At 43.9% G+C, this 24,478-nt stretch overlaps 2 protein-coding genes across 8 annotated transcripts in view; one reads left to right on the forward strand and one right to left on the reverse strand.

The window, feature by feature from the left end:
• The window catches only part of LOC119174183 (protein MMS22-like), a 172,305-nt gene extending 154,391 nt beyond the window's left edge, over positions 1-17,914 (reverse strand). The window contains exons 1-4 of the mRNA XM_037425006.2: positions 17,888-17,914; positions 17,005-17,264; positions 16,613-16,707; positions 3,339-3,510 (exon numbers count right to left, since the gene is read on the reverse strand). Coding sequence (XP_037280903.2) covers positions 3,339-3,510; positions 16,613-16,707; positions 17,005-17,264; positions 17,888-17,914 — 554 coding nt within the window. The remainder of the gene's footprint in view (positions 1-3,338; positions 3,511-16,612; positions 16,708-17,004; positions 17,265-17,887) is intronic.
• Positions 17,180-24,478, forward strand: part of LOC119174182 (uncharacterized) — a 177,100-nt gene continuing 169,801 nt past the window's right edge. For 6 of the 7 annotated variants that reach the window (XM_037425001.2, XM_075896042.1, XM_037425004.2 and 3 more), the window contains exon 1: positions 17,180-17,561. The gene's annotated coding sequence lies outside the window, so the exon portion shown is untranslated. Of the gene's footprint in view, positions 17,562-17,611; positions 17,927-24,478 lie in introns of those variants that run through there. The other variant, XM_075896041.1, reaches the window with a different exon arrangement.

Below are 24,478 nucleotides of genomic sequence, written 5' to 3' on the forward strand. Positions count from 1 at the left end.
AATGCCACTGACGGTCTATTTTCGCATTTGATGAGGCACAAGATGCATTCGTAAGAAATGGCCATGGTTTGTAAGCTTCAGTTCACATAGTTTCGTCTTCTGTGCTCTTAGTATTGTTCCCTTTAGACGGCTGTATAGAGATGACCATGTTACGAATTAAAGACAATTCATCATAGTGAGGTGCAAATAAAGTCCTAGATGCATAACCCGCCTCCTTTATTTTTTTCAGGCACAGTAGCAGTACTAGTCACTACACTGCAAGAAATGACTGAGGCAAAAATATACATATTTGCAGCAAATTCTGTTAGTACTGAGAACTACACTAACTTAAAAAAAGTGCCGGTCTGCTTGGTGGGCAATTAATGCTACAAATCTGGAGCAGCAGATCAGAGCCATCTTTGTTCATGTCCTAGTCAACTTTTTCTGTTCCCCAATTCTCATATGACAGCGTTATTTTTTTTTTATGGCTCGATTTGAAGCCACTTACATTTACAAAATGTGTTATTGACCTGTTCGTAGCTGAAAAAAATTTAGGCAAAGCAAAGCAAAAATACTTCTCGCTTTCTTTATTTGATAGTCATCCCTATTTTTTGGGTGATTATGGAAAGGATAACATTTCAGGAATACATGATAAACAATATTTCTACATAAAGCATAACACTCCACATACCACAAATTCACAGGCACAATTGGTAAGTAAGAATAGATAAACATTGATATGTGGGGTTTAACATCCCAAATCCACAATATCATTACGAGAGATGCCGTAGTGGAGGGCTTCGGAAATTTCGACCACTTGGGGTTCTTTAACGTGCACTCAAATCTGAGCACACGGGCCTACAGCTTTTACGCCTCCATCGAAAATGCAGCCACCGCAGCCAGGATTCGATCCCGCGACCTGCGAATCAGCAGCCGAATACCTTAGCTACTAGACCACCGCGGTAGAGCACAGAAAAAAAAAGAACAGGTAAGAGCCATTACAAAATTAAAAGTAAACAGAATACCCGCGCCATATCAGTAAGAACATGCGAACATCCAAGGTTTGACTTCAAGATGAATTCTAATAATGAAAACATGTGAAATGAATATTTTTTTAAATATTTTCAAATAAAAGTACCGTCGAATCTCATTATTTCGAACACACCTAATTCGAACTTCCGGTTATTTCGAACTCACAATGAGGTCCCGTCGAAGCTATGTGTATTCTAATGGGGTAAAATGCCCGGTAATTTGAATGCCCAAGCACTTCCGACGGTTAATACGAACATACCGCGCTCCGAAAATGCTCTCAGCCTCCCGTCCAATCCTACGGCGGCACCTGCGACACATCAACACTGCGCGCGAAGGAGATGAAAAAGAAAGAAAAGGCTTTGGTGGAATGTCTGCTCTCTCTCAAATGCCGATATGCAACGTGCCCATGTCACGCTTCCCGCTTTTTTGTCCCTGCCACGTAACCCTTCTCCTTTCAATGACGCGCACAAAAAAAGCAAAAAAAGAAAAGCTGCTGTAGAGAGTTGGTTTTTCTCTCAAATGCCAATCAGCTTCTCTCCGCGTGAAGACGCTTCTCCTTTCTTGTCACGTGCTGGCCATGCTGCGGCTGCGTAGCGGGGAGGCTCCGCTGCGCAGTTGTTGTTGTCGTCGTCTTTAGAAAGTGTCGACGCTGGACATATCCGCACACAACTTCTTTTGCCAGGAGAATGCTGAAGCCAAAGTAGAAATGCTTTGCAAGCTGCGTGCGAAATTGATTGACTCGCTGCAAGGCAAACATGTGCAGACGCGCATCACCGATTACTTCAATTATTAATGGATGTCCTGTGATTTGTGAATAAATGTAAGTCTTCTGAAACTTCCCTTTCATGGGTTGGCTCAATGCACATGCACCACTGCATGGAGAGCCCTTCATTTATTTAGCTTTCATTAATTCGAACTTCTTTTATTTCGAACAAATTTTCGGGCCTCTTCAACTTCGAATTATCGAGATTCGACTGTATTACCGCTGTTCAGTTTTGCGAGAAATTTATTTTTTCACCAATGAGGCATCAAGCAGTAAACTTGTTGCACAGCAAATACTCTACTGGTAATTTATACATCGTGCATGATTACTTTACAGTCCCACATGTGCAGTTATTTACTGTTGTCGCTCAGGATGGATAGCTGCTCAGTATGTTCAAGGAGCAGTGACATCATTGTGCCTGTTGCAATACATTCAATTAATACGACGAACTTGGATATAACGAAGTATCGGCTATAACAAAGTAAATGAAAAATAGTGTTGCAATATAGTGTTAGAAATATGCCTTTAAAATGAACTTTCAGATATAACAAACTTATTATCGTGTAAGATGCAACTTTGTTATAATAAGGTTTGAGTGTAATTCTAGAAAACAAAATCAGCCACTAACTAGACACACTACTGTTTATCTAGCCATAGTTGAGTCCTTTTTCAACTGAAAAAAATGGCAAAAACTGATCAGCGCAATGCTCAGAACAGATGCTTTTTAGGATAACCTAGAATAATGCTGGGCTTTCATATTTTTAGACGTCCTTTCCTAATTTAGCAGCGGCTTCCCATTTATTTCAGAGGACTTGATTAGTATAAAAATTTCACTCTGTCAAAAGAACATTCTCGGCCTAATTCACAATGGCATGCTATTATACTACACTTCGATAGCGGCACCTCAGCAAAAGCACTTTGGAATGCAAGGGTAGGGGTGGGGGGGCATGTGGTAGCTAAGACTAAATAATGTATTTTTCATCGAATTTACACATATGTACTTCACTGAGCTGATTTCAATGCTTGTTGCAAACTTTTGTGATGCTCGAATATATATTGAATAGTAAAAGTGTTTTGCAACTTGAATATTAAACCATTTCAATCGAACGTTCAGTCCTAAAGATTCACATATCCTTAATATATAGACAAAAAGATGACTTTCTCTATAAAAAAAAAAGTGCTTCAATCTCTAACTGGCCATTTGCGAAAGTTGGTGTCGATTCCGGGGTTTCGCATATCCCACCCCACAGAAAACATAAAAAAATATAATACAGGATTTGCTTATTAGGCAAGGAACTTGCAATTAACCTGCACCACCTCTGATTTTTTTAATATGCTTGCTTTTCAGCCCTGTCAGAATGTGGAAACAACTGCTGAAATCTGATCCTGCAACCTCACCTTTGGCATAAGCACAAAACCATAGCTACATAGCCAGCCCGGTGGTTCCAACCAATTCCGAGAAAGTGTGATCACTGAACCAGTGGTTTTAGAAGAGACTGTGGGAAAGTATTTCAGCCTAACTCCCCTTCAGATCAGAGGAGTTTGTCCACACTGTCCTGCATACCTTACGGTCCAAAACAGCCGGGTGAGCTGGGTGCGGGAAAACTGGGTACGACACACTGGCTGTCCACACAGCTGGATGTAAGGCACATCAGCCGGTATGTGGCATCCCACTGCTTGCGGACGCACACCGGCAGCGCAGTCGAAAAGGATGCCTACATCTGCATCGGTCAGCTCTGCAGGACACAAAGACTGTCGTCACAGTAGGAAACATACAAATGAGTCAAATTCAAAGAAGTTTAAAGGAGTCGAAGCTGCTGATTCACTACCCTAAACTAGACGAAGGGGAAAGAAAGAAAAGCAGAGACTAAAGTAAGCAAAAAAGAAAGAGGAACGCAAGTATCATAGCATCTGCAACAGGACTGCCACATAAAAGAACACAGGAAACTTGCACAAGGTCTCACAGTGCTTGGCACAGCAATGCACGGGCCCGTTGCCACTCACTGTGCAACTCATTTCTATACAGGGTGTTTTTTTTTTTAAGCAATACATATTTTTCCTTAAAAAACTATAATAGGTAGGCACTTGTCGTCTTTGCAGCCCATTTCCAGGCCGAGGCAGAAAAATTTTGCCAATAATTAGATCACTTCGGAATCATTAATGGATAAAAATAATCAAACTAACTTTTAAAATATTATTTTAGGGTGGTTGTTTATATGGCAATGTTGTATTACATCACAAAGTATGGCAAGCCTAGTTTTTAAAATTGAAAATATCACGCGTGGTTTCAGAGATCTTACGTCGCATTTCCAGACCGCCATGTTGAAGAAACTGATACTATTGCGTTGAGTGTGGCAAAACCAGCCAAGTGCGTCAAAACTAACACACTCGGTGCGTTAGCTTTGGTTTCTTCGGCACTGCGGTCTGGAAATTTGACAATGAATCTCTGAAACCACGCGTGATATTTTCAATTTTAAAAACTAGGCTCGCCATACTTTGTGATATAGAACAACTTTGCTATATAAACAACCACCCTAAAATTAACAATTTAAAGTTAGTTCGATTATTTTTGTCTTTTGATGATTCCTAAGTGATCCAATTAGTGGCAAAATGTTTCTGCCTCCGCCTAGAAATTGACTGCGGAGACGACAAGTGCCCACTTTTTATAGTTTTAAATGCGAAGCATTTCTTAGAGAACTTTGGCGACTTTGAGTGCATCTATCTATCTATCAACCTATCAAGCCGCCCACGACTTTTAGCTCTCCTGGCAGTTTTGATAATGGTATCGATACCAAACTTGGTATGGCACAACATGACTGCATAAAGATTATATTTGACTAGTATGAAGAAGAGCTTTATTCGAGACGAGCTCGAGCTGACACACACTGATGATGATATCTACAGATGGGGAAATTATACAAATGACGATGACACGTCCAATTGATAAAGAAGAGTCGGTGACTGCGCTCACACTAATTCCTCGTCACGCTGGAAGCGGCCTCCTGGCCGCGCGAGAGACAATATTAGGAATTGCGTCGGGTATACAGTTTCAGTCGAGAAACGTGCACAATTTCTGTCCCACGGCAGCGGTGGTCGGAGGGAGCGTTAAGTGGTGAGATACGGTAATTAACGGAGGACGTTTGTTCAATCAGCGTATAAGGTCCTATAAAACGAGTGAGGAATTTTTCACATAAGCCGGGCACACGCACGGGAGTCCACAGAACAACTTCGTCTCCTTGTGAAAAGGTGACAGCACGGTGAGTCGAGTCGTCGCGAGACATGCAAGCTTCCTGAGAGATGCCGTTGCCGATTCGGGCCCGGTGACGGCAGTGCTAGAGGCGAGACAAAAATTGTGCGGATAAAGGGCCTGCTGAGGTAGCAAGAGCCGAAAGGAAGGAAACCTCCAGAGTTACACATGGAGAGCGGCCATGCACCAGAAAACAGGAAGAAAAGCCGGTGTTGCGTTGTGTAGCCGTATTGTAGACGAACGTTACGAATGGCAAAATGGCGTCCCAGTTCATGTGGTCAGGGTTAACATACATGGCAATCATGTCCGAGAGGGTACGATGAAAGCGTTCCGTCAAGCCATTTGTTCGTGGATGATAAGTAGAAGTTGTCTTGTGGATGGTGTTGGCAGCGCTTAGAACCTCAGCACTCAGCAACAATAGAGGAAAGAAAGACCTTGCCGCGGTCGCTGAGCAGAACACATGGAGCTCCATGGCGTAAAAATATGTTACGCAGAAAAAAATCGGCTACTTCAGTGGCTGTACCAGCGTGCAGTGAGGCTGTTTCCGCGTAACGAGTGAGGTGGTCAACAGCCCTTACAATCCAACGATTTCCATTGGAGGTCACGGGAAGGGGGCCGTACAAGTCTATCCCGACGACTTCGAATGGAAAAGCGGGACAAGGAAGAGGTTCAAGAAAGCCAGAAGGAGCAGTAGTGGGTCGTTTCCGCCGTTGACATAAGGCACATGAAGAAACATATCTGGCAATGGCGGATGAGAGGCCAGGCCAGGTGAACCGACTGCGTATATTGTCGTACGTTTTATGATAGCCGAGATGCCCAGCAGCAGGATCATCGTGGAATGTCTCAAGAACCTGACATTGTAGACAACTTGGTATAACGGGAACCCATTTGTTTCCTTCAACGTGGTAAATATAGCAATGTAAAACACCATCGTGAAGCTTGAATTGTTTCAGTTTTCGGCGAAGTCGGGCATTCGGAGGAGTGGATGTGCCTTCTAAGCGTGCTATTATGGAGCGACAGTAAGGGTCAACGCGTCGATGCAACACACGGATAGAAGGGCATCCGGATCTTAGCCAACTGAGACCTGAGATGGGTAATGCTGCGGTGGAAATTGGTCACGGTGGGCTATTACGGTTGGGTAGAGGGTAGCGAGAGAGAGCATCAGTATCTTGGTGCTTCTTACCAAACCCGTAGACGACATCAAAGTTGTGCTCTTGTAAATGAAGCACCCAGTGGCCAAGACGGCCCGATAAGTTCTTTAGCGATGAAAGCCAGCACAATGCGTTGTGGTCGGTGACGACTGTGAAGTGGCAGTCGTGGAGGTTTGGACGAAATTTTGTACCGCCCATACAACAGCAAGGCACTCTTGTTTGGTTATTGTGCAATTTTTCTCGGCAGCAGTCAAAGCACGACTGGCGTAAGCGATGACACAATCGCGTGCGGTGTTGTCATGCTGCAGTAGAACGGCACTGAGACCATGACCACTGGCGTTGTGAAGAATGGTGGGTGCACCTGGATCGAAGTGACATAGTACCAGGTCGGATGTCAGGGCTTGCTTCAACGCCAGGAAAGCCTTTTCACAGCCTTTGGACCAGACGAATGCCGTGTTACTTGCGAGCAGTTGATGGAGCGGAGAGGGAAGCTTTGCGAAATTGCGTATGAAGCGCCGAAAGTAGGATGCCAAGCTGACAAAACTGCGCAGGTCTTTTTGACGCAGTGGACGGGGAAACTCGAGGATGGCGGCAAGCTTTTCAGGATCCGGTCGAATACCGTCTTTGTTGACTAAGTGCCCTAGAACATTGATCGTCTTGCTTGCGAAGGTGCATTTTTTCGTATTCAGCTGTAAACCAGCTTTTGCAAGGCAACCTAAGACTTCTTCGAGACGTTGCAGATGCTGCGAAAAGGTAGACGAAAACACGATGATGTTGTCGAGGTAGCATAAGCAGGTTTTCCACTTCAGGCCACGCAGTACGCTATCGATCATACGTTCGAAAGTAGCAGGCGCGTTGCAAAGTCCGAAAGACATTACGTTAAATTCATATAGCCCATCTGGGGTGCTGAAAACCGTCTTATCTTTGTCAGATTTGGACACTATTATTTGCCAGTAGCCCAATCGCAGGTCAAGGCAGGAAAAATACTTTGCGACATGCGACGAACCTAGTGCGTCATCGATTCGTGGGAGAGGGTAAACATCTTTGCTCAGTGCCCAAAAATCAGCGCAAAAACGTACTGTTCCGTCTTTTGCACCAAAACAACTGGCGAAGACCATGGACTCGAGGAAGGACGTATGATATTCCGTCGAAGCATGTCTGGGACGTTTTTCTCGATTATCTTCCTTTCTGCAAGAGACACGCGGTATGGGCGCCGGTGAATTATTCGGGAGCCGTCAGTCTGAATTCGGTGAGTTGCAGAAGTTGTCATACCAAGGACAGCAGAATGAACGACAAACAAAGAGAGATGTTTGTTCAATAAATTCAGCAACTTTTGACTCTGGGCTGCTGTCAGATCAAGGCTTATCGTGATCGATAGAGGAGTGGGAGAGTTGAGTGGCGGCGTGCTTGGCTCTGGTAGATCTTCTTGACTTGGAAGGGCAACAATTGCAATGGTATGCGGGTCAATAGCGCATGTGACTGTTGATCCACAGGGCAACAATAAGGGTTCGGGGGTCTGATTTAACGCAGCAATAAAAGCAGACCCTTCAAAAAAACGAACAAGGCCTGGAATGATCAGAATGCCTCAATGTACCGTGTGGCCATAAGGTAGTAGAAGCACATTGCCATCCACAATGTTGATGCAATCAACGCTAATTACTTCTTCTCGGGATGGCCAAAAAGCATAATCTGAAGTGGTGACGAGACGAATGCACTCTTCAGGTTCTGATACAGAAGAGTCAGTGGGATTGAGGCGGATGAGGCGCTGACGACAAGATATGCAAGCGCGTGCAGACGACAGAAAATCCCACCTCAAAATGAGTTCGTGGGTGCACTCACGGAGATCTGTAACCGCAACATAATGACGAATACCGTCTATGGAAACACAAACTGTACACTGGGCGAGTGGGCGACAAATGGCGTTCGTCGCAGCACGGAGAGACGGGCCCAGGTAAGATGAGGTTACTTTGCGGAGACGAGAGCAAAGGTCAGAGCGAATAATGAAAATAGCAGCGCCAGTATCCACTACAGCTTCGACGTGTATACCTTCTCCTAACACTGTTAACAAGTTCGATGGTCTGTCTGGAGGAATTGCTGGCTATCCAATGGATGCAGTTTCCCCTCCTAAAACTGCATTGGGGAGTTTTCCGAGTGAACATTCAGAACATTGGAGGCGGGTCGCACAGGCGACACGGATTGGTGATTGGGAGATCGTGAGCGGCGGCGAGACTCACGGGAGTTCACAGGCAGACCAATACCGTAATGTGGAGAGGGCGAACGCTGAAAAAAAAGACCTGTAAGGCGTGCGCTGGTAGTTCGTGAGTGGACTGAAGCGTCCGCGTTCCTCTGGAGCGTAGCCACGTTGCTCGTCCTGTTGGCGCCTTCGGCAAAAGCGAGATATATGACCCCTATAGCCGCAATAATAACAGATTGGGGGTGGAGGACGCGGCATGGCGTAACACGGCTGTGGGCGCATTGGTGGTGACACTGACGCCACAGGTACATGGCCACCTGGTGTAGCCGCTGGGATAGTGGTGGGTGCTTAGAGCACCGCGACTTCTGCTTTCATTGGTACCTGACGAGGTCTGCATTCGGCGGAACAAGGTGGATGTGACGCAGATCTCTTGCCTAATGATGTCCCGCTAGTTGGTTGGAGCTGAGGCTAAAGTAGATGGCGGGGCGCAGGAAGAGCAGCGCCCATGAAGCTCCTCACGAAGGATGTCGCGGACCAGGGCACAGATGTCGAGGGCCGCAGGAAGACGAATGTCCAAGGCATCATGGCAAAGACGAAGCGATTGAAGTTCTTCTAGTCTTACGGAAATGGTGATGACATCTTGAGTCGTGGTAGGGTTTTGCGACGCAAGGGCGTTGAATGCGACGGTATTTATGCCTTTAATAATATGGCATATTTAGTCGCTTTGAGGCATAGCTGAATTTACACGCTTGCACAAGGCAAGAACATCCTCAATATATGAGGTGTATGATTCACCCATCAGCTGAATGCGTTCAGCAAGCTGCTTCGTTGCTGCTTTAGCGCGAACACTGGGGGAACCAAAAATTTGACGGAGCTGCCGTGCGAACGTGTCCCAGTAGGGAAGATCTTGGAGGTGGTTTCGAAAACCACGTTTCGGGAACATCAGTTGGGTAGAAAGGGACCGTACACAACTTGTGTAGAGCATCCCACTTGTTCAACTCGCTGACGAGGTCATAGGTGTGTAGCCATTCTTCAACGTCATCCCATTTGAGACCCGAGAATACTGGCGGATCACGCTGGTGGCTGTGGATGGCCAGGGTCGACGGCGGAGGCTGCACTAGGCCGGTAGTGTTGGATGAACCAGGATTGTCTTGCACTGCCATGGCACGTGGCAGTAGACGACGACCCGAGCGGAGCTCCAGTGGTAACGTGCGAGAGGACTTGGGGATCGAGAAGCACCTCCACCACTTATGAGGAAGAGCTTTATTCGAGACGAGCTCGAGCTGGCACACACTGACGATGATATCTACAGATGAGGAAATTATACAAATGATGATGACACGTCCAATTTATAAAGAAGAGTCAGTGACTGCGCTCACACTAGTTATAACATGAAAATCATAACATATAAGTCATTATTTACATTTCATGGTCCTGCAGCTCTTTCGGTGGTTTCGTTCACATGGCAAGTTGTAAAACTGGTATGGCATGACATGATTGCATGGCGAACACAAGCGACAGAGCCTAACATGAAAATCATGACATGCGTGTCATGTAACATGACTACATGCCACGCTTATGATGCACTCGCGGCCGTTTCGCTAGCGTCACATATACCGAATTCGGTATTACAGTACGTGAATGGATGATGAAGTCCTGAGATGCATGTGATGTAACAACATCACTACGTGCCACGCTCATGATGTGCTGGCGGCCGTATCGCTAGCTTCATTTTTACAAAATTTGGTATTACGAGACGTGATTGGATGATTCAGGTATGATAGTGGTGCAAACATGATAAACATGAGATGCGTGTCATGTAACAACATGACTACATGCTACGCTCGAGATGCGCTCGCAACCCTTTCGCGAGCTTCACATGTACCAAAATCGGTATTATCCAACGCAAATGAACGACATAGGTAAATGACACATCCGAACATGATAATCACGACATACGTGTCACGTAACAGCCTGACTACGTGCCCCGCAGATAATGCGCTTGCGGTCGTTTCGCTAGCTTCACATATGCCAAATTTGGTATTACGAGATTGCAATGGATGACGAAGGTATGTGACTGGTGCAAACATGATAATCGTGAGATGCGTGTCATGTGAGAACATGACTACATGCCACAGTCAAGACGCCAACACATTTCGTTAAGACACACATTAAGACACACAGCAGTCAACAGCAGCCAAATCAGGAAAGCCTCTTCTGAGAGCTGACATTCTGACAAAAGCATCGGCCTTTATCAGAGAAAGAAGCGAGGCATCTTTTTTTAAAAGACACAAGTTCAGTTTAAGTGAAAATGATGTAAACACACATACCCAATATGCATAACATGCGTGCACAATATGTTCGGGCTTGCTCCAACAATTTTTGCCATAGCTGCGATCACCAAAATACATGAAACTTATATCACAGCTAAAATTTTTACAGTATGATTGATTGATTGATATGTGGGCTTTAACGTCCCGAAACCATCACATTATCGAGAGACGCCGCAATGAAGGGCTCCAGAAATTTTGACCACCTAGGGTTCTTTAAAAATTTTTACAGTTCACCTCAGTTGGAATTCAGGAGTAAAATTCGGATTAGGCTCTTATAGATTGGTACATTTCATTTGCGCTTGGGTTGGCTGTGTAAAAGTAGTCGCAATAACAGTGAATGAATGAAACAGCAATATTTTGCCACAAAATTAATACCATCTAGTGCTTTCGCAGGTGCTATCACTTGTGTCGTTGCGTAGTGCCGACGACTAGACTTAATAGAGTGAGTGGTTTTTTCTGGTAACAGGTGCTCTATTCTGGACTATAGACAGCCCTTTCATGTTCATGGCATGTATTGAAGGCCTCTGAAAAATGCCTCTGCTCAAATCCCTCTTAGCTGGTTTTGAGGCCGATCCATCACGTCACTGTTCATCATCACGTTCAAGAAATAGGTTGGTGCCGATTATGTTCTCTTTTGTTGTCTTACATTTTAAATATGTCTTCAGTGATGATGGAGGAAAATTGAAATAAAAATGTGATTTTTCAATTTTCATAGCACAGTATTCAAGCATTACTGACAAGTGCTTTCACGAAGTGACACGTTTTTAAGAGCAGTGAAAAACATTAAAAAAGGCCCCAAACGCACCTGATCCTGCGTCTGCATTGCAGCAACTCTAATTTGAAATGGCGTTTCCTCCAAACGCTACTTTTCGTCAGAAACAGAACATTTTCTCTGTAACCACTTTAGCTATTAAGTGCGAACATTTATCACTTCTTTCTGAATAGCGAGCTCCCATTCTGAAGCAAAATAATAACATTGTCAGAAGAATTGTGTTTTCACAAATGTTCTTTAAAGCCCTAAAATTTTAGTAATCAAACATCTAAGTTTTTAACTAAGAAATGGTCATGTCTATAATTATTATCTTGGTTCAGAAGGACACCCAAGGAACACATAATAACCAGATTTCACTATTTTGCATGAAGAATCTTCTTCAGAAATGTTCCTTTAGAAAAAGAGAATAGTAAAATGATATATTTTTCATTATTTTTAGAATGGGTATGTATTTTCTTGCTAAATTCACAAGACATATAGTAAGATATCCATTCAAGCTACTTGCAAAATTTTGTGGTGTGCTTTAGAAATAACCGAGTGATAAGCAGTGGGTGTTGCACACCTGTCTTTGCTGTCCATCCCGCCTTGAAGTGAAGGAAAAACACAATACTGCAAAGCACAAAACTCGAAATGAAACGCTACGAGACAGGCAGGAGAAGAAACGTTGGCCTCTAGCTCTCTCCATTAAAGCTTTGCCCTATATTAATGTGTGCCACAGTCCGTATCGACTCACCTCCAAAAACATAATCACGGAGCGAAAGGGAGATAGCCAAGAAACTAAACCACAAATGAAACAATTGGATGTGGTCACGTAGAATGCTGTTTCAGTCATGATTCAAGTAAAGCATGCTGGGAGGCCAGTAAGTACGACATTGAAACTGAAACAAAACTGCGCGTGGGATGGAGCACAAGTAGAAATAGAAGTGAAATAAACCTGCACGCATCCTGTCAACTAGTACCACTTACGTTCTATCACCTGTGCACTTTTATTTCAGTTTCCACCATGATTGTTGGCGTAACGCTGGTTTAGTGAACCCAGCACAGTTTGATTCAAACAGGTGCAGGATTCGGCTCTTTCTTTATTCAAAATTGATTTTTTTAGTCCACATTAGAATTGGAAATTGCTCCATTTCGATTACATCCGTTTTAGAAGTCAAAGACACTTAGGCGTGCAGCGCGCTTTTACGAACTTGGCTTTCAAAAGAAAAAAAACTCCTCCAGTGTTTTCTTTGGCACCATTAAGCAACACACTGGTACAACTCCAGCACCCACATAAAAAAAAAGAGTGATTCTGAAGAGAGGCTACAGACATATGGCCCTCTGGGAAGCACACTTCAATCCTCTGCAGAAGGAGACTCAAAGATAAGACAGAAGACCATAACAAGTGAAGGACCCAAAGCATTACACATCAGAAAAGGTACAAAGCAATTGAGGACATTTTAAAGCAGCCAAATATTTGTCTCCATATGCTTCTTAAGAATGACACTTTAATGTAGTCCAGCTGTGGCAGCCTGTATTTGGCATGAGATAAATTGGCGCAAAATAACAACCTATAAACACAAGAAAGAAGATAAAAACATTCGCTTCGTCTTCTATCTTGTGTTCACCGGTTTTTAATTTGTGCTAATTTGTCTCAGCCCGTTAATGCATGACCAACTAGCCCAACAATTAATTATTTTACACCATCTCCGGTGAACTTGCAAAGGTGACATTAATACAAGATCTCTCACATTTTACAATAATAGAGGACAAAAATCTCAATATGTTCGTGCATAAGCTGAGCGTATTGGTTCACGCAGCCTATCGATGCAAAGCAAAAAGCACAGAACTTCGAGCACAGAGCCAGAGCCCCGCCGCACAGAGCCAGAGCCCTGCCACACAGAGCCTTGCCGCGGTGGTCTAGTGGCTAAGGTACTCGGCTACTGACCCGCAGGTCGCGGGTTCGAATCCCGGCTGCGGCGGCTGCATTTCCGATGGAGGCGGAAATGTTGTAGGCCCGTGTGCTCAGATTTGGGTGCACGTTAAAGAACCCCAGGTGGTCGAAATTTCCGGAGCCCTCCACTACGGCGTCTCTCATAATCATATGATGGTTTTGGGACGTTAAACCCCACATATCAATCAATCAGCAGAACTTTGAGGTCTAATTACCTGCAATGTGCTGCATACACCAATTGTCATTTACCACTGTGTGGCTGCAGAAATAGCAGCTACACACAAGCAGTGGAGTGTCGACGAACAGAGAGACGAACATGTACGCATGCTGCACCATCTATATCCACCCATCTTCCATTATTTGTCCATGCTTCTTTCATACTTACGTTTGCAAGAGTAGGCAATAGTCTTCAAATAAACAGTATGCAAGAGAATCTATAGCCATTGTGCTTAAAGGAACACAAAGAAGAAAAATAGTTTAAGCTGCATTAGTAGATTACCATTATAAAATACCCAATCATAATAAACATCCAAAATGCAATTATTACAGTTTCTTCAAGTACTACTGCATCAATACTTGGACCAAAAGGCAGTAAACCCACTTTTTGATGAATAAAATGCTTAGAGGCGTGCATAATTTGGTATGAACATATTAGAGAACTTCAGTTTGTACTTATACTGGCTTTTACAATATGGATAACCTTGCACGTGATGTCGCAATTTCAGCCTCATGAAGCTGGTTCTTCAAAATGATGGCCTTGATGACGTAGAGGCAGCATAAAATCACATCAAGTTTAACCTGCTTCAACATGATAACAATGCGAGCAGAATTTTATTGGCCATCGTGCGTCACTAACAAGATAACTTGCAAGTGATGTAATAATAATATCGGTGTCACACGAGCACGTTTAATCGCGATCAGGGTGATCCGGATCGGATTTATTGATCATGATCAACTTTATGACTGCTGCTACACGGCCCAAGCCGATTCGAGCTTTGGTCAAATTAAATGTGCCAGGTGGCGATTGCGTGCCGTAAAGCATGTCATTGAAAAACGTAAGGGTAAGAGATTTCCACAGAGCCCTTTATCAGCAATGTTACTTGTGCAAGAACCGCTCGAATGTTAAAAACTTTGCGTGTTGAAAGCAAAAGAAATTTAATAAGTCCATCATTCCATGGAGTTTCTCTTGTACTTGCCTGTATTGCTTTGAGAGATTATTATTCTTCTCTTTTATTTCTGATGGCCCCGTTCATAGCCATCCAGTCGCAGCGAAGCGTCAATCTCATAGGCGCCAGAGCTTCACTTCTGGTGCCTGAGGTCTTTGAGTCGCCCCTGTCAAGTACTGGAAAGGTCTCTTCACTTGACCAAGAAATGAGTGAACGTTGCGACGTTGTCAAAAGGCTTGCGACACTCATAATCAGTTTGCTTCGAGGTGCTCCAACTGCTACGACGGTGCTAGAGTTGAACTAAGCACGGAAGACAACAGTCGTCTGCTTTTTCCCATAACTACATGCAGTCAATACGAATCTCAACATATGCGATATTTCAGTTATAGTCCCAGTTTAAACAGTTTATAATTTACTTTTTCATAAACTTCTAGCTGTTTTAATGTGCTTTTATTAAACTATGCTCGATTTTCTTGTTTCTTTTGCTTTCAACAAGCTCTGCCAGAGGCTGTAGACGACACGAAATTGCAATTCTTCAGCCAGATCACGATGTGCGTATCACGATAGTCTTGATCTCGATCACGCTTGATCCTGATTAAAAGTGACGGTATAGCAGCACCTAATCCGGATCGACACTGATCGATATTAAAAGTGTCCATGTGACACCGGTATAACATTAGCACGTGACGCCACAAACCTTGCGTGTGTCTAGTGGCTAAGGTACTCGGCTGCTAACCCGCAAGTCGGGGTATCGAATCCCGGCTGTGGCGGCTGCATTTCCGATGGAGGCGGAAATGTTGTAGGCCCGTGTACTCAGATTTGGGTGCACGTTAAAGAACCCCAGGTGGTCAAAATTTCCGGAGCCCTCCACTACGGCGTCTCTCATAATCAAATGGTGGTTTCGGGACGTTAAACCCCACAAATCAGAACCTTGCGTGTGCCACGTTGTGCCCGAACATGTTCGTTTCAGGGACGTCAGAGCAGGTCATCTATACAGGATTGCTAGAGTAAATACCACATTTCCACATTTGCCAAATGCAAGTCACAATGGAGTTGCAAGTGGTGCTCTCAATCGTGTCAAGCTCTGCTGTCTTTGAATCTCAGTTTACACGGGCTAAGCAAAGGAGTGAATTTTCAAGTGATTAATTCAACCCAGGTCATACCCAATTGCAATTCCAAGTGCACAACATGATACTGGCAGTAGTCCCAAGCAGCCAGAGGCGTAGACGGCAGCAGCAATTCTTGTAAGGGCCCAGCGTATTCGAAATGATTTGCTGGTCAGAGTATGATGGATAAATAAAAGTCTCGTAAAATCTCTTAAATGCCAATTTTCAACAAATCGTGCTGACGTGCTAAGGCACTGCGATGTTTGGACGAAACGGCATACCGGAGTGCATTGGTGTGATTTGCTCAAGATGTTTACAAAAGAAAGCTGTACACAGAACATCGACAACTGTTGTGCGAAATGGCTGCACAATTTCCAACTGAGTGAATATTGTAGCTTTGTATACAGGTTTTACACAAAGTTTAATATCATATTTAATATTGTTGCCCACTGCAATAATGACTGTGTCACCAGTGATTAAACTCCGTGACACCAGATGGCCCCACGAACGCAAGAGCCTCACGTCTAGGTATTAAAAAGCTTTAATTAGGAGTGTGGCAGCTTGGGCTACTTGGTTTGACATGACGATAGTTATAGCGCGAGAACAGAACGACGACACAGAGACAAGGACAAGACAAGAAGTCCTTCGTACCTTGTTTATGTGTCGTCATTCTGTTCTCGCGCTATAACTATCGTTAATTAGGAGGCCGTGAATAGCTCATCGCTTATTCCGATACGACTTCTTCAGAAAGCTGTCTCTCAGCTCCGCACACACCCAATACGTGTGCTGCGACAGTTTCTGGAATGCGCGTGCCATTTCGAACATAAACGGAGCCAAACCAGTTCTCAGTGAAGATGAAACCAAAACGCGCGATGCGTGGATGGGCAATGTGATACCCCCATCAGCAGTATAGACGGAGAAAATCCAACGACGTACCAAAAACCACTTCGGAGATACGTGTCGCCGTCTGGCACGGGAATGCTGCCGCGACTGCCATCCTGCGGAGACGACGACCGGCGCGTTTTGGGGATCTGCAAGGAATCCATTTATACCTCATGAAGTAGCGTGTCGAGGATATTCTGCAGCTAAAGCAACGGCGTTTCGCTGTAACTGCGAATGAGAAGCACTGGATCAGCTCAAGAAAAGCATTGTTATTGGCGGAAAACACAGTAAAAAAAAAAAAGGCACGACAGTGATGCCATGTGAACATTAGGAGCTACGAATGCGGATTTACATCCGTCGCGTGCGGAAAATGTGCGTACCATATCAAGGAGTTATCGCAAAAGTTGAACCACGTTTCGAGTGACGATAACGCTTTCAGTACTCACCTTTTAAAACTCACGCACTCGCGCCCGTAGGGTCGTAGGGTCCATGGTCGCAAGAAAGCCCGCGCTTTCCTCCCTTTTGAAACTTTTCCGTGAGGGCGCGCTTCTGTGGACCCAATGAAAAGCAACATAGATGGCGACACCTTTGAAACAAGACCGTCACGACTCTGGAGCGCCTCGGAGCTACGCTCCGTTTGTGGCGTTCGGTGCTTCTTTTCTTCGTATTCTGCGAGGCTCGTAAGCGGGAGGAAGGCGCCTTCGAGCTTTGAAAAAAAGAAAAAAAGACGACGTCGCCCGCTTAGCTGCTGGTATTTGCATAAACCACCTGATCGTTAGACACAACCCCGGTGTCTTGTTTGTGTTCTATTTTGGCATCAGTGGGTTATCATGACTGTTCCGTAGTGGTGAGCGATCGTGGTTGGAAGTGGCACGAGAGTCGGCCGTGTGGATATTTTGTGCGTGTGGACCCGGCAACAGCTTTTAGCTGGGGGCGCCGATTCGGGCCGCACAAGCCGCTGGAAACGTCGTCGCAAGAACCTCTGTGCAGTCCGGCCCAAGCCGTAAGTGGCACTTCTTTATTTTCCCCTCGCGGAAGTGGATTTGTCAGTAGTGGGAAGCGCCGCTCTGTACAGCCACCACCGACCGCATTTCTGGAGGGGGCCCATCTTGAAGCCGTGGCTGTAGCTGCGTGTTCTCTTGCCCAACGGTCGGTGGGAGTGTGTGGGCATGTAGGAGGCCTGCTCGATGCATCCCGTGTGTCTACGGCACGCTAAACAACGCGGCTGTTGTTAGGCTTAATTCCTCGACTAGGCTCGCGCTCGCCTCCCCCCCCCCCCCCTCAAGCACACGCACACCGCCGACGTACGACATCGAAAAAGAGCCGTACCATCTGCATCGGGAAGCCCGATCCCATAGCGTGTTCACGGTATGTTGCGCGCTTTCTTGTTCTCGGTGCCCTGCTGGCGAAATTCGATGACTGCACGCAAGCTATATTTGTGCACTACGGGACGTCGGCTAAGTTCAACCATCCCGTTGGTTACACCACTAGCGTACCGGCTTGTTTGGTAGTTCTGGGGAAGTTCCCACTTTTTTCGAAAGGACCACACCGGACAAAGTCGCGAATAGTGTGTGTGAACCAGAAACAAACAAGTGCTGCGGTATTCGTGCACGCTCTCTGCACACGCATGGCAGTACCACCCCCCCCCCCCCTCTTCTCCTAGTAACAATCACACAACGAGGCATTAAATTACGCCTTCGCCTTTCTGATATACTGTCTAGACTCCGCTCTTTTAGCCAAATGCCCATGGAGTACGGAGTAAAGTAAATTCGAGCTGAATTTATTATTGCTTTGCTCTTACAGATCGTAATCACGTGCTCGCGTGCAGTGCGAGGTTTTCTCTACGCTTTTTTTTTTTTTTCGGAGTCAATATTGAAAGCTGTTTCAATATCTCAAAAATTGAGGGAGCAACTTGAATATGACGAGACACGCTGCCCCCTGTCATTGTCTGCGACTGTTGCGAAGGGCAATCTGTTGAATGAACGACGAAGCTCGGTCCAATCACATTGAATTGCATGATGTCAAAAGACTCATAGCAGCAGTTTCACTGTCGCAGCACGAACACCAGAATACACCATACGATTAGTAGCAATACTGTGAATAGCATTGAAACAGATATGGTTGAAGTTATCTAGTCTAACCTGGTGGCTATGCATTGTCTGGTGCACTGGTTTGCATTTCTTCTGCCATGAGGTACTGCAACTTCAATCTTCAGTGATGTATTATACACACGCTTACAGTCGCTGTGATTCATCACGCTATCGATGTTTGAAGCTGGGTACAAGTCTGTAGAACAGTCTCTCAGTTGCCGCCCCACGAGTAAATAGAAATCTAAGAGAACATGCCACGGTCCTTTGTTCCTTGGCATCAGTGATGTTTAGCTCCCGAAATCTACTTCACCTGAAATTACTACGTAAAACAGTAGAAAAAAATATTTGAGCTGAACGAGACTTTTTGATGGCCACCATCTTTATCAGGGAGCGCGAACTTCTTTGATCTCTAATTTTAATGGTTGAACATCTAACAATGCTCACTTCTGAGCAGACGTTTCCCTCAAACTCAACTTTGACACTGCGATCACATTCCACACTGTTTAACAGCGTCTATTCATGTCTTAGGTAGCATAACCGTAGTAATTTTCCCCATAAGCACTTCTGCAGTCCATTTGTTTTTACTTTAAATACAACTTTCTCGGAGATTGAGGTTCATTTGCTCTGTTTCTTTTAAGCACAGTGTAGTTACATGTTGAGAGCAGGTGATCCTGGTAATAACATCAATTCATTGTGGCCACCATTGCTCAGTGGAAACTTCAACCATGCGCTGGTTTACCTGAGAAGCTTGATTCTACCGAATGTGGGAAAACAGACATCACAATTACAGTTGGCATCTACGCACTGATCTTGAAATTTTCTTCGTTTTGATGAATAGACTGCGCACGAGCGTTGCACATGTTGCATGGTCTGGTTGACGTTTTGTGCAGCAGCTGCATTGCAGTCGAGAGATGCATGTCAGGTATGTGATAGGTTATGAAACAGCATCTGGCAGTTTGCGACAGCAGCAGCACACGTGCTTCAGGCACTGGTGCCTAAAGTTGCACGTTTAAAAGGCACCTGTGTTGAGTTGGGGCCTGAGGTTTCTGTATGTAGTGGGCCTTCTGACTTCTAGTCCACTCTAGCTGATATCTGTGGCCATTTATCAGAGGGCTGACTCGTTGGTGTTACGAAGTGAAATACTAAGTGTTTAATTGAAACGAGTGGAAGACCTTACTGACTGTGTACAGTTGGCATACAAACTTGCTGAAGAACATAGCAGAGTAGGGCAAGTTGGTGGATGTTCATTGCAGAATGTTTTACATTGCAACGGGTAAGAAACAGACAGAGAACAAACACAGCGCTGATTTGTTTTCCTCAAGTGGGGCACACATCTGCGTGATCTGCATCTGTTCTCGTCTATAACTCGTTGCGCTGTAAAATATTTTACGATGGGCATACAAACCTGGTTGGGCATAGTTTCTGCAGATTCAAATGTTTCGCGATCCTAAGTGGAGTGCATGGCTGTTATGCTATTTTTCTGAATGTTGAAACTGGACTGACAATTGGCTGCCCTTTGATACAACTAGTGCATCCTGCCATTTTACGACTGAGAATACTTGATGCGTTGTCAATAAACTGGGGGGGGGGGGGATTCACAATTCAGGTGAATGAGCAGTGTTGCAATTTAACTTGTTTCACAAGAGTGAAAGGTTCGGAGAAAATTGCTCCCAAGTACAATCATGACCTTCACTTGAAGGTGAACAATTGAAATAGATTAAGGTTTATCCCTATGCTACAGCTTTCTCAGGATGTGGTCGTTGCAAGAACTATGTGTGGGGCTGCTTGTGTCATTGCATTTCAAAAATATAACTGAGAAGCAAAGGTATTGTCATTTGTTAGCATCCAAACAAAGCTTCAAAAAAGATGGGTGTGGTATACACATTGCTGATCAACTGGAGCTCTAAAAGATGTGCGCGGAACACTTACATCAGCTGCAGAAGCCACAGCACTATACTGGCTCTGGCAGTGTCCATTCAGCGAAGCATGACGGTGCATTTTCTTGGCTTCGTGTCTTTTGCTTTTGCAGCCCATCACTGCATGCATTTCTAAAGGCCTTAAGTCGTGCTTAACATAACCCACTAAGAAGGGGGGGGGGGGATTGGTCAATGGCTCTGGTTGTTACACTGCTATACAAAGCTAAAGTAAAGCTTTATTTATAGCTTTTGATAGAAGTTTAGGAATCACATAATAAAGGGGAGATGAAATAAAGAGAAATAATGTTTTTAATATAGGGATACAAATTGGCAATGTCTTCATTTTTGTTGTGTGGTGTGCAGCTGATTGAGCTACTGTGGTACCCGTTCCATCGGCCAGTGCACCTGCAGCTATGGGAGCTAATGTGGAACTCTCTTCTTGCATATTGCATAGTGGTGTCACAAAACACACTGAGGACGTGCTTGCCATGGTGTAGCTATGTCCATCAAGTTGAGCTTCGCAGAATGTGGGAAATGAACTGGAGGAAGATGTTTGCATAGAAGAGAAATTGCCACAATTTTAATTTTTTATTGTCGTTATACTAACCTTGTTGGAGAAGGATAAATACTTTGTTCGTGGCTATTGCATGGCGAGGCGTTTATGTATACACTTTTATACTGTGCCAGCACAACAGCAACGAGGCCAGTGTTACCAGAACCTCATTTTCTATTGCCCTAAAGCTGCTTACTCAACCAACAGGACTGCTATATTTACATTAGTGTTAATGAAATACCAAATCGATTTTTCATTAGAGCTTCATTTCTTGCTATCCATCTCATCTTTGACAGCATTGTAAAACAAGTTTGCAAAAAAAATTACAAACTGAAAAGCAGTTTTAGTACATGCATAGATTCACTGACAAAAAATTTTCTATCACTTTATTGTCACCACGGAAGCAGTCTTCATAGAGCAAGGTCACAGAGTGCAAGCCGACTCACTGCATTGCTGTGTATGCATCATTGTGTGTGTGGCATTGCGTGCCCATGGTGCACAGAAAGTATAAGTCAGTATCTTCGGAAAATTTACAGATTCAACATCTACTGTAATTATTTGCATAAGAAACAGGAAGCTTGGCAGTGAATGGAATAATGCAAATTTGAAGCATTTAAAGTGGGGAGTTTCAGAAATGAAAGTTAACTATGCAAATCTTGGCGTCCTCCAATTTGGTGATGATGTGTAGGTCATTGTTTTGTGTGGCTTGCAACAAATTGTTTGTCTTGGCTAAAAAAGGTAAAAAATAGGTTGGCAGTTTCACATAACCCGGCTAAAGGACAACAGGTTTTCTGCAGTATGAATGAAAACCTACTACTCTCTAGGCCAGTCGTCATTTGGTACCAGCACGAAATGAAAAAGTTCACAGAAGGGTAAAACAAAAGCTGAACGTGTGCTAAACGCCCTCATTTCCCGAATGTGACTGGAGCCTATTGGAAGAGAAAAAGTAATCACTCTAGTGAACTAATACAAGTGTTACCGGATTGTAAGTTTCATGTTTTCCATATTTTGTGGCTAAATATTTCTTTGTTCTACATTAAAACTTTATGATGTATGACAGGCATGGCCTAATGCATTAAAATCATATACTGAATTAATTTATTTTAAAGTGTCTACATGTAGTCAACACCTTCAAAGCTGACCGCTAAGGAAATTAAGATTAATATTTCTAGCAACACTCAATGGACAGGAATAAATTGTTTGTGTCAGTAGCACTCTCGGAAAACGATTTGTTCACTTTTTTCACTGTTTTTTTTTTTTGGCCCCTTTTGCTTGGTCTACAGACTGCATTATGTACTAAATAAAAAAAGCAAACAAGACAGTTTCCTGGCTAAATTTTTTTATGCCTTATAAACCTTGGCACAATATTTGTGAGGCATACCCATTTTCAAAGCTCCGATATCCTAAGCCCCAAGAAATTTGTAAATTTGCAGTAATACTTTGTACTTTATATGTAGCATGTGAAAAATATTCTTGGGGCAGGAAGTCAAAAAAAGAAATAAATGACCCTAGATGTTTACTTTTTGATACATGGAGCGTTCTGTTGCAAAGTACGTTCCGATTACTAAAAAAATGCTTCAACTTCTTCTTGTCACCAACTTTCATTGAACCAACGAGCTCTGGAACAAAGGAAAGCCCTCTAGTTTTAGATTTAGAATTGCCAGCACTGTCATTACAGTGAAGTTCAGCGTAAGGTTGTCTATGTGGAGATCTCCTAGCACTTGATTTTTGAAGCTAGCCGCCACAAGCACCATGTGCAGGATGCTGTGGTTCACAAAAATATACAACACACTGACTGCGTGAAGGTATAGGCACTCAAATTAGCCACTCATAAAAGCTGTTACGGACACTGACAGGCATTCGAAACTTGGCCATTTAGTAGAAGGCACACAAAACAATATCGACCTCGGAAAGCGTTTCTTGCCTTTGTGCTGCTGAGAAATAAATTGATATTGCACCCTTGGTATTTTCTGCATTTTTTGGGGGGGAGGGGGATACTGCCCACGATTTTGCAATACTTGTGAGTACTAGATTGCATAGTTTTTGATAAAATGACATGAAGCCAGAGGAAATAAACACAAATAGGAAACCCAGGCTGTTTTGTTTGAGCTTTTTACGATGTCATGTTTTTTATCAGCAATTACGTTGCACAGTTAAAACCAACATCTGGAAGAATAAGCTCTCTGGTTCAGCAGTGCTAATGTATGAGACCAAAATTCAATATGAACAAGAAAAGGGTTTTGAATTTGAGGTTGTCATAATAAGAATAAGAAAGGATCTATCAGTTATAGGCCTATTTTCATCAGACAGTTCAATAATAATATAGATTGCACATAAGCCGCCAGTATTCTAGTTGATGTTGAGAGGGACATTTTTGGTGCAGGTGAAGTATGTTTCAGACAGAGGACCAAATTCAGATTCGTTGCCGAAGTACATGTACAGCGCTTTCAAACAGAACGGCATTGGATAATGCGACGCGATTAGAACGCTTGTAGGCATCGGGTAGTAGTTTCACGAAGCTTAAGAGAAAGCATTCTCTTCTTTTATAAATAATATTTTTTAAGGTAAAAGTTGTAGGGTTATTCTTGATTGATAATCATCATCATCTTTACTACATCCACTGCAGAACAAAGGCCTCTCCCATGTTCTGCCAGTTAACTCGGTCCTGTGCTTGCTGCTGCCAATTTATACCCGCAAACTTTTTAATTTCATCTGCCCACCTAACCTTCTGTCTCCCCCTAGCCCTCTCGATTCTTGATTGGCACTGTTTTAATATCTGTGCAGTGGATTTGACATCCAGCCAACTTCTGGCAGTCTAAAGCTGTGTCTAATTTTTCATTCTTTGCAAATATAAAGCTAATGTAGCTTGCGATTAAGGTAAAGAAAGTGCGGAATGGCTTGTTATAGTATTAATGAGAACTAAGGCTTCATAGAGCCTCGACAGGTAAGCGTGGGTCAAGGAAAGTGTAGTCTATTGTATATAGTCTGTTAGACTATGATGCTAAGGAAAGTATATGGGATGTTGTTAGTAATCATAATGTAAATGGGAAGAAAGAAAAGTGGACAAAAAGACAAGACTGCCAGTGGCGAGTTATCTTTTTGTCCACTTTTCTTCACATTTCCATAATAACACCCACTGTACTCTCCTTGGTATCATTGTTAGTTCTCAGTCTCATTAATATTGAATCTAACAAGGAAAGCTAGCCCAAAATTTACACTTCTTTCCTTCATTCATAGGGAGTCTCGTTCTGGCAGGCCTGATGCTTTCGTTAGTAAGGGATTACTGGTCAGCTGCTCGCTGATAATAAGACCACATGACAGCAACAGACAGAAAAAGAGTGTTCCAACTTCCACGCTCGCT

The sequence above is a fragment of the Rhipicephalus microplus genome, chromosome 5 (genome assembly GCF_043290135.1).
Source record: "Rhipicephalus microplus isolate Deutch F79 chromosome 5, USDA_Rmic, whole genome shotgun sequence".
NCBI classification, from domain to species: Eukaryota; Metazoa; Arthropoda; class Arachnida; order Ixodida; family Ixodidae; genus Rhipicephalus; species Rhipicephalus microplus.